This window comes from Pteropus alecto, unplaced genomic scaffold (genome assembly GCF_000325575.1).
Source record: "Pteropus alecto unplaced genomic scaffold, ASM32557v1 scaffold3, whole genome shotgun sequence".
Lineage (NCBI taxonomy): Eukaryota > Metazoa > Chordata > Mammalia > Chiroptera > Pteropodidae > Pteropus > Pteropus alecto.
In genome coordinates, this window is record NW_006442484.1 from 69,207,773 (window position 1) to 69,222,270 (window position 14,498).

The 14,498-nt window shown below is 38.5% G+C and overlaps 1 protein-coding gene across 1 annotated transcript in view; it reads right to left on the minus strand.

The window, feature by feature from the left end:
* Window positions 1-4,150, minus strand: part of CUNH2orf80 (chromosome unknown C2orf80 homolog) — a 12,553-nt gene extending 8,403 nt beyond the window's left edge. Inside the window, exons 1-3 of the mRNA XM_006921478.1 lie at window positions 4,110-4,150; window positions 2,361-2,442; window positions 595-677 (exon numbers count right to left, since the gene is read on the minus strand). Coding sequence (XP_006921540.1) covers window positions 595-677; window positions 2,361-2,442; window positions 4,110-4,150 — 206 coding nt within the window. The remainder of the gene's footprint in view (window positions 1-594; window positions 678-2,360; window positions 2,443-4,109) is intronic.
* Window positions 4,151-14,498: the final 10,348 nt, after the last annotated feature.

Here is a 14,498-nt window from a genome sequence, read left to right on the forward strand (position 1 = left end):
TTTTCTGCTTATTGCTACTAAACTCTAACTGATACAACCATCCAGGACCAGGTGTGTGTTCTAAGGCCATGGAACAGAAAAAACAACTGGCTTCTGGAATAAACTATTCAATTCTGGCCTCATTTGTTTCATGTTCTTACAAATCGAGTGAGTCTGCCTGGCCCACATGGAGAAAATGCCAATAATCCTGGAAAGGAAATTATTCTTTCCTTTCAAATAGCTCAACTTAGATACATATCTTGTTAAATGTTTAAGAAGTTGTGTTTGAAAGTCTTTATGAAAAGATTGCAGTCTTTACCCACAGGATTGACCATCTTAAAAATCATAGCATGTATGTAATAAAGCATAGTCACATTTCTAAGGCAGAGCATTCTATGCAAGAAAGGATTTCTTCTGATAGAAACCAATTAGTAGAGATGCAACATATGTAGATACATACGTGACTCCCACGAGTTGATAACTGATAGTTGGAGAGGGATAGCTCCCTGTTGTGTTTTCAAATCAGAGTGCCTTCCGGTGGAAGACCCCAGGTAGAACTTCTTCTGTCATTACTCATATTCACAGATTAAAACAAACAAAACTATTTCAACTTACACTTTCTCCCACTCCAGCCAAGTTAAGTCTTCTGGGTGATCCAGCCATTGCAAAGCAACACTGATGGCCAAGTCATAGTGTGCCTGGAAGCAGGAAGCACAGAGAGCAAAGGAACCAGCTTAGACATGGGCTAAAGTGCTCCCTGGGCCCAATGACAATGGCACTGCTAAGCCTATTCTACTATTTCGTCATGTCCACAATGTTGAGGATCATCAGCTCTGTCCAGTAATCTGATGCTCAGACAGAGATCATTAGGGGTCTTTGGGCGTTGGGAGGTAAATGTGTGGACCAAAAATGAAAGGATAGATTCTTGGAAAGAATACAAACTGGGAATCAGAGAATCTGGGCTCAAATCTAGGTATTGCAAACAATTCACCATATGTCTTCCTGCAGAAGAGGGGTCCTGCCCAGCCCCTCCCTCCTCTACCAACAGTTGATGTTCTCTGGGCCTTGGTTTTCTTAAATTTTAAAACAGAAAAAGGCAAAGATGGAGGAAGAGGGCCCCAGAGGAACGATTTTTAATTCTGTGAGTAGAATGACAGAAACGTACCTCCAGGGACACGGGGGAAGTGGTGTGTCCACCTGGGGAATCCCAGGAGGCTTCAGAGAAGAGGCCTCAGTGGAGCTGGGGCTTGAAGGGTGAGGAGAATTGCTGTAGGTAGAGGGGGACCTTCCGGGTGGAAGGGCCAAGAGCAGGGACTGAAGTAAACCTGATCAAGTGATCTGCTAAGAGTCTTATGTACAGTTAAGAAGCTGAAGACCAATTTGAATGTCCATACCTATCCTAGAAAAGGGAAGGTCAGTTTGGTTTTTGTATTTTTAGATGAGTTCTAAGGTTCTAAATAATTCCAACATTCTCTAAACAATGTACTTATTTCTATTTCTTCCAGGGACTGAATCAAATTGAAAAATGAATCAAAAAAGAAAGAGAAAAAGAAAAAAGAAAAAAAGAAAAAAAAAAAGGACTATGATCAATTGTTGAAACTTAATCCAAAGATTGATTGATGCATAGGCCAGCAGAGCTGGCATCGGCTGTTTGCTCATTAAAAATGCAAATTCCAAGCCCTACCCCAGACCTTCTGAATCACAACGGCCTTGTAATAAGACCTCATTAAAGTCTGAGAAGCACTTATCTAATCAGCTTAATTTCTTCATTTAATACAAGCATGGAGAAGCACTTTAGAACACCAAGGCTTATCTGCTTATTCAGCTCCAGGGAAATCAGACAGGGAGAGGGTGAGGGAGAGGGAGAGACCTTTTTTTCCTTATTAGTGCAAGAATAGTAAACAGGTATCATAAAAAAGCTGAGGGTTTACCAATTTCTTTTGAGTTAGATCTTTACACACTTTCTTCCTTAATTTATGCAAAGTTAACTTTTATTATATAACATGAACCTCAGTTTCAGTATGAGCAATACTGAATCTTAAAATACAAAGAATTTTAGGATTATTCAGTTCTTTGGCTTTGTCCATTAATGAAAATTATTAAAAAAGGAAAAAAAGTATTATATTTGAGAACTACATGATAGCTAAGTCTGACCAGAATTTTTTAACATCTTCTATGTAATATTTACCCTTGCACTCATTTTGCTTTCTGTTTAATGAGTTGGAAAGACCATATGGAAAATGCTCGGATGAGAAGATGACAGAGATGACATTCTGGGGGATCAAGATTAGCCTCGTTTATTATATACATTAGTTCCTTGCTCTGTCCCCTTCGTACACATATAACTCAAATGTGACTCACGCCCGCATGCCTTTCTTTACCATATCATCTAGAAAGGTGAGTTGCCTTCTTCCTTTCGGGTCAAATTCATTTTCCCGAAGTCTGATGCCAATATAATCTCCCCTTGAAAGCAAGAGAGCAGGATTGAACCATTGGGAACGATATCGGAGTCTGCAGAAGAGGGGTCCTGCCCAGCCCCTCCCTCCTCTACCAAATACAAGAGCAGTCACGGGTGGTTCTGGCAGCTGAGATCATATTTCATTTTGATTTAAATGGGAATTCTGCAGTGCTGCAGGCTTCAAATGTCTAACCATGATTAACTTAAATCACATGTATCTAAAAATTAAACTCACATGGTCAGTGCAGAATGTATAGGAAAACAGGGAGTATGATAAATCCCCACATGCAGAAAAGGTTTTATAAAACTGACAGGACTGAGACCCACTGTTTAAAATAAAGATCTCCTTGTTGCCCGTGTTAAATTAAGGCAAAATGTCCAAAGTTGATAAATTCTGGATAGATGCTATTCCATACAGACATATTCTTTTGCCTGAAGGCTTTTACCCATTAGAATGCAAATATCCTTAGGAGGAGTTATGCCTAAAAATACGTTAGTAATTCCACTTTAGTGTATCTCCGTCAGATCCTTTCAGAACGATGACTTTTAATAAGGCAAGGGTAAAATAAAGGCCCTGGGAGGAGAACAGAAAGGTCGCTATTCTGGGAAAGTCAAGAAGAGGGACTGGATGGATGCAGGATACGCACACTTTGGGCAAGTGTGGGGGATAATTTTGTTTCTGGCTCCTAAAAGCTCTTCCTGAGTCACTAAGGTTTAATGGACAAAATTCTCAAGTTTTTTTCTTTGTAATTCCAAGGTATTTTATTTAAAGTAACCTAAATGTATTCTTTGGCTATATAATTATATCAGTTTTGAAACTGCAGCTCTATGTGGAGGAATTGACATACTTGATTATGGTTTGTTCTTTATTATGTCGGCCTCCAAACACGTACATGTAAACATGTATGACTTCATACACAGTTTATTCCAGCATCTCTTAAGGACTTGTTAAAGGGTAATTAACCTAGTAGGCTGAGAAAGGACATTTGATGGGGACTATGCTAAGGTCTTTGATGACAAAGGTATTATTGTCGTGACTGTAATACATATGAAATAGAATATAACCTTTTTTTCTTTCTTTTTATATGGTCTCTAATTTTCACCAACCTCTTAACAAAGTATCAAGTAGAAGAAAATCTAGCACAAGAGAATAAAATTTTTCCAAGGGAAAACTTAATATTTACTTTATTTTTAAAAAAAAAATTCAGATGGCAAGAAAAAGAAGATGAATTATTGAGACGATAAGACTGACAATAAAAGAGGCAGAGGCTGCAATTTAAATCCTGGGTCCTTAGGTATATTTTTCAGAAATCTCTCCTATATCTTTTATTAGCAGGGCCCTTTCAAAGGCACATCCTGCCCAGCACAGTCTGACAGGCAACGGGCCCAGATCTTAGGCTCTAGAATGGGCATGCCTCAGACGTGCATGCTGCTGGTAGAAACACCCTCCCAAGAGATTCAGCATTTGGCTTTGCACCACATGTGAGACCTCTGTGGCTGGAGACAGAGGCCAGATCATCTTGTTTTGTTTTGTTTTGTTTTATAACAAAAAAGGAGGAATAGAATCATCCTTAGATTTTCAACTTCCTGTCAATATCCAAACCATCTATCACACATGAAATCCACAAAATACTGAGTGAAAGAAATGAAAGTTATTCTCATTCATACTTACAGGAGCTTTTTCATTTCCTTCTTTAGGAGCCTTCTTTCCATGATTAAAGGTTTATCCAGCTGAGCAGGTATCTGCAGCTTACACTGTACCTGATATCCTATGTGAAGACCCAGCCTCTCTGAGTCTGTAAGCTACAGCAGCAAATCAGAGAGAATTTGAGTAAGGGATGCTATCACTCCAAATACCAGTCATGGAGTCCTAGGCCCTGGAAGGGATCTGAGCATGTACAGGGCTCAGGTCTCTTATCCAGCAGACTCGAGGTCAGAAAGCTGCTTGGAGGCCAGCATACTGCACCTTGAGTTTATCTGATACTTCTTACTTCTTCCAAGGTTTTTCAACATTCACCATTTATTTATTCTTGCAATAAACTAGCAAGTAAAACAGACATGGCTTGTATAATAGTGGATGGGAATATTTGGGCAGAACCACCCAAACATGGATGGCCTGGGATCTGAATATGTTTAAGCCTGTGTACATTCAACATAGTGACTCCCAGTGAATCTACCCTGGTGCAATGGCTTTGTAATGAAGTTTTCTATAGAAACTATGTACAAATTTCTATGGCCAGGAAATCTTTGAAAGAACATGTGATGATGGCAAATGTGAGGCCATGTCTTCAATTCTCACCCTGGCATTGATCCAGAAATTGGAATTCAGGCGACAGCATCAAAAGAGTTCTGAAGTCACAAAAAAGTGACTTTTCTTTGAAGTACCAAAAAAAAAAAAAAAAATCACAATTGAATGGGGTGCCCAGGGAGAGGCATAAATGAGATATGAACTATATCTACAATGTTTTATTTCTTAAAAAAGATTTAAAGCAAAGTGTGATGGTTAATTTTATGTATCGACTTGGCTAGGCCACTGTCTCCAGATGTTTGGTCAAACATTATTCTGTATGTTTTTGTGAAGGTGTTTTATGGATATTAACATTTAAATCAGTGACTTGAGTAAAGCAGATTACTCTCCATTATGTGGGTACACCTCATCCGATCAGTTGAAGACCTTAAAAGAACAAAGACTGAACTCTCTCAAGCAAGAAAGAATTCCACCAGCAAACTGACTTTGGATTGCAACTCTTCCCTGACTCACCAGCCTGCCAGCCTACTTCATCAAATTTTGGACTACCCAAGCTCCCACTATCATGAGAGCCAGTTCCTTCAACTAAATCTCTCTATATGTGTATACACACATCCTATTGGTTCTGTTTCTCTGGAGAACCCTGACTCATACACAAATATAAGAAAAATGTTAATATTTTTTGACTCTGGGATTATAGAGTCATAGATGTTCATTATATTACATTCTGTACGTTTGAAATTATACATATGTTTTTAAATCACTTCTTTAAAAGTGGTTGGAGAAAACTTGAGAAACTTTTTTTTTTTTTGAAAATGATAGCATATAAACATTAAGCTTCATTCGATTCAGCTCTCCAACAACAAACAGACAAGAGACAGGATGCCAATGATTTAAACAAATTCCTTACCAGACCGACTTAATTATTTTGGACGATTCTTGCTACGGCTATATCTGCTTTGGATGGGATGTGGAAAAGGTGAAAAGAGAGAAGAAAGTGGGAGCATTCCACTGGAAATGGATTAACTGTAAATAAAGTAATATGCTCTCTACAGGAGAGCAAATTGCAGTGGATACTACATGCCAGAGAGATAGCCTCCTGACGCCAGGGACGGGTACTCCTATGAGAATGTAATGCCTGATGATCTGAGCGCTGGGAAGTGGCTGCAAATACAGATGAAGCTTTGCTTGCTGGCTCGCTGCTCACCTTCTGCTGTGCGGCCCATTTTCCAACAGGAACAGACCAGTTGGGGACCACTGGCTTAGAGAAGGAACAGCACTAGACCCAAGGAGGCCAGATCCCAGGATACGGTGTTCACTACACCACTAACTGGTGCTGCCAGCCAACCTCTTGGCCATTCTGCATGCCAGTCTCAGATATCATCTAAAAAATGATGAGCCTGATTAACGTGATAGAGAGCGCATTTCACTCTAACATTCTACAACTCCACAAAGGCTAGCATGTAGATCATTCTTCTAATTCAATAAGTTGGAAAAACATTTGTTGGTAGAACATTTGTCCTATCTCAATTCTTTGACTGGTGTGTATTTGGGGTGGGGGTGGGGGTTGCTTGCTTAGCTTTGATGCCTTTTTAAAAAGCAAAAAACTTAGCATTTGTTTTAAGCCATTCTTGTTCTGTAGTTCTGAGGCAGCCCTTTGAATTTCGGATTTAGAAATTATAAGATTTGCATCTTTTGGTTGCTGCGACAGCCTCCTCTTAGACCCACCTTCCCTCCCCACTGCCATTCAATGTGACATAATATGCAAAGGTTTAAATCTTTAAAACATGAGCACCTCCCATCCCAAAACCACTAGACTGGAGGTTCAGAGACCCTGGGAAGCTGCCAACTAACTGTGTCACCTTGGACAAGTGAATTTGCCTCTCTGTGTTTTCGTACTCCTTTGTAAAACAAACACTAAATGGTTGGAGAGGTCCTTTCTTCTGTAGAGTTCAGTGACTGACATGCATTGAGTAGCTATGCCTGGTTGAAAGAGGGCCATTTGCAGAGACTCTATTCAGTTTAGGTTTGAGGTCAGCCAGTCACTCTTCTTTTCTGTCCGTAGAGCTTTAATGAAAACAAGACTCTGGCTGGAAATACCCACAAAAGAGCTACTGGAAAGATGTCAGGTATCTCAGGCATTAGCTGTTTCATAGAAGCCAACCCTCCCACCCCAAAAGGGACAGCCCCCATATTCTATAGGAATACCATGCCATAAATAATATCTGCACCCTTCCTGCAGGTCCCCCCTCCGCACCCCTACATTGACGATACGGGTCTCTCATACTATGTTCTATTAGGTGCCCAGCTCTTAACAAATTCCCCTTTTAGAATCTCTCACCAACCGGAGACCGATTCCAGTGCTTTTGTTCTCTCCACGCTTCTGGATGCGTGCTTGAGCATCCGCTTGGGCTGGTGCTCACAGACACCAGGAAAACAGATGCTTTTTTGTGGTTGCTAGGGAACAGTGACTGAATGAAAAGGATTTATGTTTTTTAAATACACCCCTAACCCCCATAACCAGAGATAAAGAAAGTCCAATATTTGGGACAGAATTGCGATCCTTACTTGGAGTTCACTTATTTATTTATTTATTTTTCTATCTATCTATCTATCTATCTATCTATCTATTTATTTATTTATTTATTTATTTATGCTTCATCTGAGTAGGCTTTGTTTCCCATCTAAATAATTAATCAGAAAGCTGAGAGGCTGTGAGAAGTCCACCTCCCACAGGGTTTTTTTTTTTTTTTTTATAGTGCTTGGTTGCAGACCCAGGAGTCAACTGGCTGAGCAAGGATTTCTGAGGAAGCCAGTGAACCTCTGGCTCATTACACACTTAGGGGGCCCCCAAGCACATAGAGCGATTCTACTTGATGGCTACAGACATGGGACAGTGGAAATGCTGAAGAGCCATCACCTTGGTGCAAGCCTTCACCAGTCCTCTCACAACTTGCCTCCTCATTGTAAACACATGCTCTCTTGCTGAAAGCTTGCTGTTGTTTTCCGGTTGCTCTTAGAATGAGATCTAGACTCCTAACCATGGCCTGTGAGTGAGTCTCCCCCATGCTCCTGGACAGAGGCATGTTATTCCCGTGCATCTAGGCCTGGGTATCTGTTATCAATACCATTTAATCTTCATTTCCACTCCTCCCCACCAACCAAGTCTCTTGGTTACCTGGTATCTCAGGGGTTCTATGAGGGACAGTAAAACTCTAATTTGGATTTTTATTGATGAGTTGTTCATTCCACATTGAATTTATATTGTACGCAGAAGTTTCCAAGTTTTGTGAGCCTGAAGTTGATACAATTTGAATTTCATACAATTTAAGAAAAAGAATGCAAAATTGTGAATACAAAATTTAATGTTTTTTTAGAACCATTAATCACCACAAGTTATAAATTTTAGAGAGCTAAGAAATATCACAAATATTAAAAATATAGGGAAAAAATCACAATATTATTTTTATTATTAACTGACATACCCTATATTCTTTTTTTCTTACATATTCTTTGATTACTTCTTAATGAGACAAAGCTTTACAATATTTTCTATTAGAGAGATTGGAAAGACAATTTGGTCTTTTCTCTAGTGAGGCCGTTTATAATTTATTTTTAATTATAAATAAAATATTAGAATAAACTAAAGGTTTTGTTTTTTACTTTACTGGCACCATGTTGGTGATGCCTTGTCTATCATGTTTTCCAGTTTCCTGGTCAAGAGATGCTCCTTGCCCAAGGGCAATCCCTGAAGAACTTTAGCCTTGACCTTGCTAGATTCGTTTGGCCCTGCCTCCCTATCACTCCTGCTTCCCCATCCCTACCCCTCCACTCCAGCTGCTTACCTAAACGTTTTTACTTCCAGGCTGCTTACCTAAACATTTCTTACAGTCATTTTTTCCCAATGAGCATGCAGAATTCTAACTTTGTCAAGCCTTTCCTATTTGTCTCTAAATTCTTTAAATAAAATTAATGTTGCATCTTTAAAATATATCCGTAGACCTGTTCCTTGATTAAGTTTGTAATGATTTAATTCTCATTGTGTTGTCCAGAATACACAAGTTGTCACTCTAAAAATATGGGCTCTAGTCTCAAGCTACCTGGATTTGCAGCCCACCTTTGCTACTTGCCATCTTTGGCAGGTATGTTTACCCAGGTGGCCACAACAATTTTCCTGTCCCTTACACTTTTCTTATAAAGGGATACTGACACTACTCTCATTAAGGTAGGGAGGTTGGGTGTTTCTCCCCTTAAATCTGGACAGTCTTGTAATTATTGTAGAAGTGAAACCGTGTGATTCCCAAGACTAGATCTTAAAAGGTATACATGGACTATTGCTCAGCAGTAAAGGGAACGATACCTGCATAGTTGGATGGATCTAAAGGGCATTAGGCATAGTGGGGGAAAAAAAAAAACAATCTCAAAAGGTTACAAACTGTATGATTCCATTTATATAGCATTCTTGAAATGATAAAACGATGGAGAAGAACAGGTGAGTTGTTGCCATGGGGACGGGCATAGGGTGGGGAGGGTGACTTCAACTATAAAGAGACAGCACACGGGGGTCCCTTCATGAAACAGTTTTTGTATGATGATTGTGATGGTGATTATATGCACAGAATATGCATACACACAAATGAGTGCGTGTAAAATCTGATAAGACGTGCAAATGTCAATTTCTGGTATGAAATTGGTGATGGTTATAGAAGTTCTCACCATCGGGAGAAACTGAGTGACAGGTTCATGGGACTCTAGTACTATATTAGCAATTTCCTGTTAGTCTATAATTTTAAAAACTTTTTAAAGGTGATACAGCTTTTACCTGCCCTCTTGGGATGCTTGCTTTTGGAGCCCAGCTGTGATGCAATGGAGAAGTTCAGGCCCCATGAAAAGGTCAAGTGTGGTGTTCAGGGTGACAGTGCCACCTGGGGTCCCAGACAACAGAGACACAAGAGTGAGGAAATATTCACAAAGACTCTAGCCACAGCCATCATCTGACTACAACTGAATGGGAGACCCCAAGTAAGAATCACTGTCAGAACTGTCTAGCTAAGCCCAGTAAATGTCTTGAACTATGAGAGGAAAAAATAAATAATTGTTGTTTGAAGCCATTAAATGTTAAAATAATGCATTATGCAACAACAGATGACCAGAACACCATCATTGTGGTCTGAGTACCTGTGCTCCACTTTATTTATTTATGGAAAAAAAAAAAAAAAGCACCAGCACCACAAGGTTATTGCAAGCATGAAACAAGCAATCAAGTAAAGAATCTAGGGAAGTGCTTGTATGAGGTTAATAAATGTTAGCTACGTTATTATTATTGTGTATCTAAACTATAACCAAAGGAAAAAACAAAATATGGAATAGCCCATTTAGCTCTGGGTCAATTCCAAAATGACACTAAATGACTCTTTCCTTCTTAGCTTCAGAGACAGTGTGAGCACTAGAACTTGGCAATAGTGTGGCTTCTATCTTGAGCACTTCCTTAGATGACCTGTGTCCTCTGGTTTGTCTGTGGAATAAATGTACATTCTAAATATAATTGATGGTTTTATTAAGTTATCCCCTCCCCCACAACCCTAGGGGGAGTAACTTCTTTTATATGGATAAAAGCCTGAATGAAAAGTATTTGTGAGTGCTAATCTGCTCCTTGCAGTCAAAGAACATGCTTTAATGGAAAATATCTGTTGCTTGAACAACACTTGAGTTATTTTTAAAGTCTGTTGCGTAATATACAGCATTATAAAAGGCCTTACTTCTCTTTATTTTTTGTTTGAGCACAGAGTGTGCTAAATCAAATCATTGTTCGAGTCTCTTGTTCACTACACTATTTTATTTTTGAGGGAGGGTTAAATAGGCTTTTTTTTTAAAAAAAAAAAAATTGGGGGGTGACATTGGCAATAAAATTACATAGGTTTCAGGAGTGCGATTCAACAATATGTCATCTATATATTGCATTGTATTGACCACCCAAAGTCAAACCTCCTTCTGTCACCATATATTTATTTTTAAAAATTATCCTTTACTTCCTACCTGACTCCTAGTTACTGTCAGTGTCCCTATGGGTCAGGCCAGCAAACTGCTTTTGGAAGGAAGAATCAGCAGAAGGGGAGGCGGAATTGATTAGGAGGAGCCTAGGATAAGGAGACCATCTCCGAGGAGTCTCATTTTTCCTTCAGGACTAGTTAGTGCTGGTCAGAAACCAAGGAGGGGCCGTTTCACCCAAAGATGCGGACCGCAGCTGCCTGGCTGCTGCAATAGAAGCCCCCAGGCAGCATTGGAAAAATACTTAGAACTTCAGACTTTGAAAAATTACAAATCATTAATCTTTAAGTTCCAGTCCTTGCCTTGATCTGCATGTCTTTTTGGAGGTTGCTTTGGAATCTGGATTCACTAAGGCCACTCAGCCCAGTCAACCCTAGACAGAAAGAAACAGAGAAAACTGAAGTGTGGGATGGCGGTTATATGCGCGTGTGCATACACACACACACACACACACACACACACACACACACACACACCCACAAGATGGAACAATTTCTACATAAGCAGTTTGAACTCTGTTTATCTGAATTATCACAAAACAACATTAAATATTAACCCGAGCTCACTGTCTTCCTGCTGCAGCTGTGACAATATTATGATAGCCTATTTCCTGCCGCATCTGTGATTAATGGCCTTAATCATTAAGGTTTTCACATCCAAAGTGGTTTTGAATGCAAATATGCAAATATGCATTTTATCCAGGAGATTCTGGGGAAGATATCATAGAGCTGCCTGAAAACTAGGACAAATATCCTAGCAGTTAGAGAATCAAGAACTCTTGCCTTACAAATGACCCTGGTTTGCAAAGGGCCGCAGCTGATTCTGCAACTTTCCTGACCCCACTCCCGGGAGTTCTTAAAGGAATGACAGCAACAACAAGCCCAGTTTAACTGTTTGAGAGAATCTATCTGTTCATAAGTGGAAGGAAGTTAAAAAATACAAGTTAAATAGTGGACCTCAGAGAAAGCCTCCTACGAGTGAAAATTGCTGGTGCCAGCAAGAAGTGTGAAGTAAATAATACACCTTAAATTGAACCCATTAGTGAATATTTGCAATTAACCATCATCCTCTTTTTAAAATGGTTGTTATTAGCCAATCAAAACTATGTGTAAATTTACTACCTCTGGTGGCTTTTTCCTAACCCCCTTCCATAGTTCACAAACGTTAATATTCATAAGAATTACCTGGAGATTCCTGGAGCTCAGCCTTCAGAATCTGATACACAGGTGGTACCCAGGAATCTGCCTTTGAATATCCAATTGGGGGTTTCCAATTATTACTTATTAGTTGACCCTGGGCAAGTCATTTTATTCTCATTAATACTGTAAAGTCAAAGACATGTAAAATAGCTTCTACCAATATAGAAGATTTACTGAATATTGTATGTTAACCCTAAAAACCAAGTTGATAAGATTAAACAAAATAGATAATAGAGCACCAAGCTATATGTCATGCATACTAATGTTTATTATAGACATAAAGTATGATATAAATATATATGCAATAAATAAAAATTAATAGTTGTTAAGCTTTTTAGAGGTTGGTAGAAATCTAAACTTTTTATGTAGTAATTAGGGAAAAATGTTTGAATGATACCAATAAGATGCTGGATGTTTTCTTAGGACACATCTATTGACATGTTTTTAGGTTGAACAGATCCTAGTAGTAAGAACGAGAAGTCAAAGGTGGTCTCACTACCCTCAAACATTGTTCTAGTCATAGGCCATTCTTACATGTGAATTCAGCTATTCTTCAGTGTGTCTGGCTATTTCTCTCCCCATCAGTTTGAATAGATCATCCCTTTGCTTTATTGACTCCATGGTTTCTGATGAGAAATCAGCAGCTAATTTTATTGAGAATTCCTTGTACATGATAAGTAGCTTCTCTCTTGCTGCTTTCAAGATTTTCTCATTATTGGCTTTTGACAGATTCTTCTTAGTGGGGTATGGTAACAACCACTGTAAGATCAGATTACCTCACAGCTCTAGCAGTGGCTTTATAGTTTTTAATCTGTGGCTTTGAACTCAATGAAGTTTATATGAAAGAAGACACATGGTATAGTATTAGCTACCAAAAAGATAAACCCATTGACTTAATTCCCACTACATTAATTATAGGCAAAATAATGGTCTGTTATACCTCAAAGGTGACTGACACTTTATATAATTAAAATAACCATCTGTAAACTATTTCAAGTGTAAAGCTTATGCCTTCTTGACTCTGAGAAGGTATAACACATATCTTTGTTTCTTAGGGGAAACTTTGAAAGCATTTCAAATATAGTTGAGAATCCAAATGGGTTAATGCTTCCTGTACAATATAAATGATGAAATGTGAATACCACTTCTGTATACAAAATCTCTAGGGAGTCCATTGCTGGAGAAAAAGAAAGATGTATGCTCAAATCACTTCCCAAAATGGAGAATTGAACTAGGAATAAATATGTAAGTAGAAAAATTTCATCCTTTGATGCATCCTAAATCTCTTCCTGTGCTTAGCTGGGAGTTTGAGAAGCAGTCACATTGGGCCTGATACTTTTCCAGTAATTGTTTGAGGAAATGGAATGTGTATCACTGAATCAGGTGAGTTAGTCCCAACTGTGCAAAAGGACAAGGTTTAAGGCACTCATTGTATAAATAAAGATGTTGCTTATCTTGCCATAGCTGTAGGACATTTGAAGAATGTATTCACGGAAAATGAGACCCAAGTCAACTCCAAATAAATTCTGAAAGGCATTCCCATTATAATAGTAAAGAATTTTACTGAAACACTGTTACAAACCCAATGATTCAAAACTCAAGCCGTCTGGCTCTTAGCACTGGTACAATTTGAGTACCTGGTGTAGCGTGACTGGTAAGAAAAGTACCGCCATATAAAGTTGTGGGTCTTATAGGACACTGATATCCCCAAAGTGTCAGGATTAGAAGACAAACTCAGATCTATTTGTAAATTGTGTTCAAAGATATAAAGAACCTCTCATATAAAGAATTTGATCCAGATGGGAAAACCAGATTAAAAAACTTTGGCTAAGATCCAAGTTATAAGTCTTCATGGAATAGTACAAGGTGTGGTAATTAATTTGCAGGAACCAACATGCAGGTAATCTCAAATTATAAAAAAATAGAAACATGATTGAAAGAAAAATAAACTCATTGAGTAATTCTAGCAAGTGGATTAACTATAACCAGAAAATATGGAAATTTTAAATAAGTGAGAATTGTTCTAGAATATTAGAATAAAAACTCAGAGTCAATGTTCAGCTTTCAGTTTCTATCATGTAGTTTAAACATTTCAGAACTGACTTGGGAAATTTGCAGTATCAAAATCTTCCAAGAAATGCCTAAAAAGCTCTTCAACTAGAAAAAAAATCAGTTAAATTAGTAACTTGAAAATGGGAAAATGTGATTTAGTTAGAAAATGTGTTGAAACTTAGTCTCTGAACATATAATGCACAAGGCAGAACAAAGCAAAGAAAATCAGGAAGAGGATAATTCCCATGCAGAAATCAAATGAAAGCTTTAAACCCAAATACTCCTAATAAGAAAGTGTCATGGATTCAGCAAGTGAGAGAAGGAAGGTCTGAAAGCCAACTAAAGATCCTCGAGCATATCTACTTATAATTCTTAATGTACAATCCAGGTGAAATTACAGGGCAGGACACTTTAGAGACTCACTTTCTAGCTTATATTTGAAAAAGTTAAAGACAATGTGACTGGAGTTGTGTCACTCTATCAAGGCAAACCAAAAAAGGAGGTGAGCCAGCAT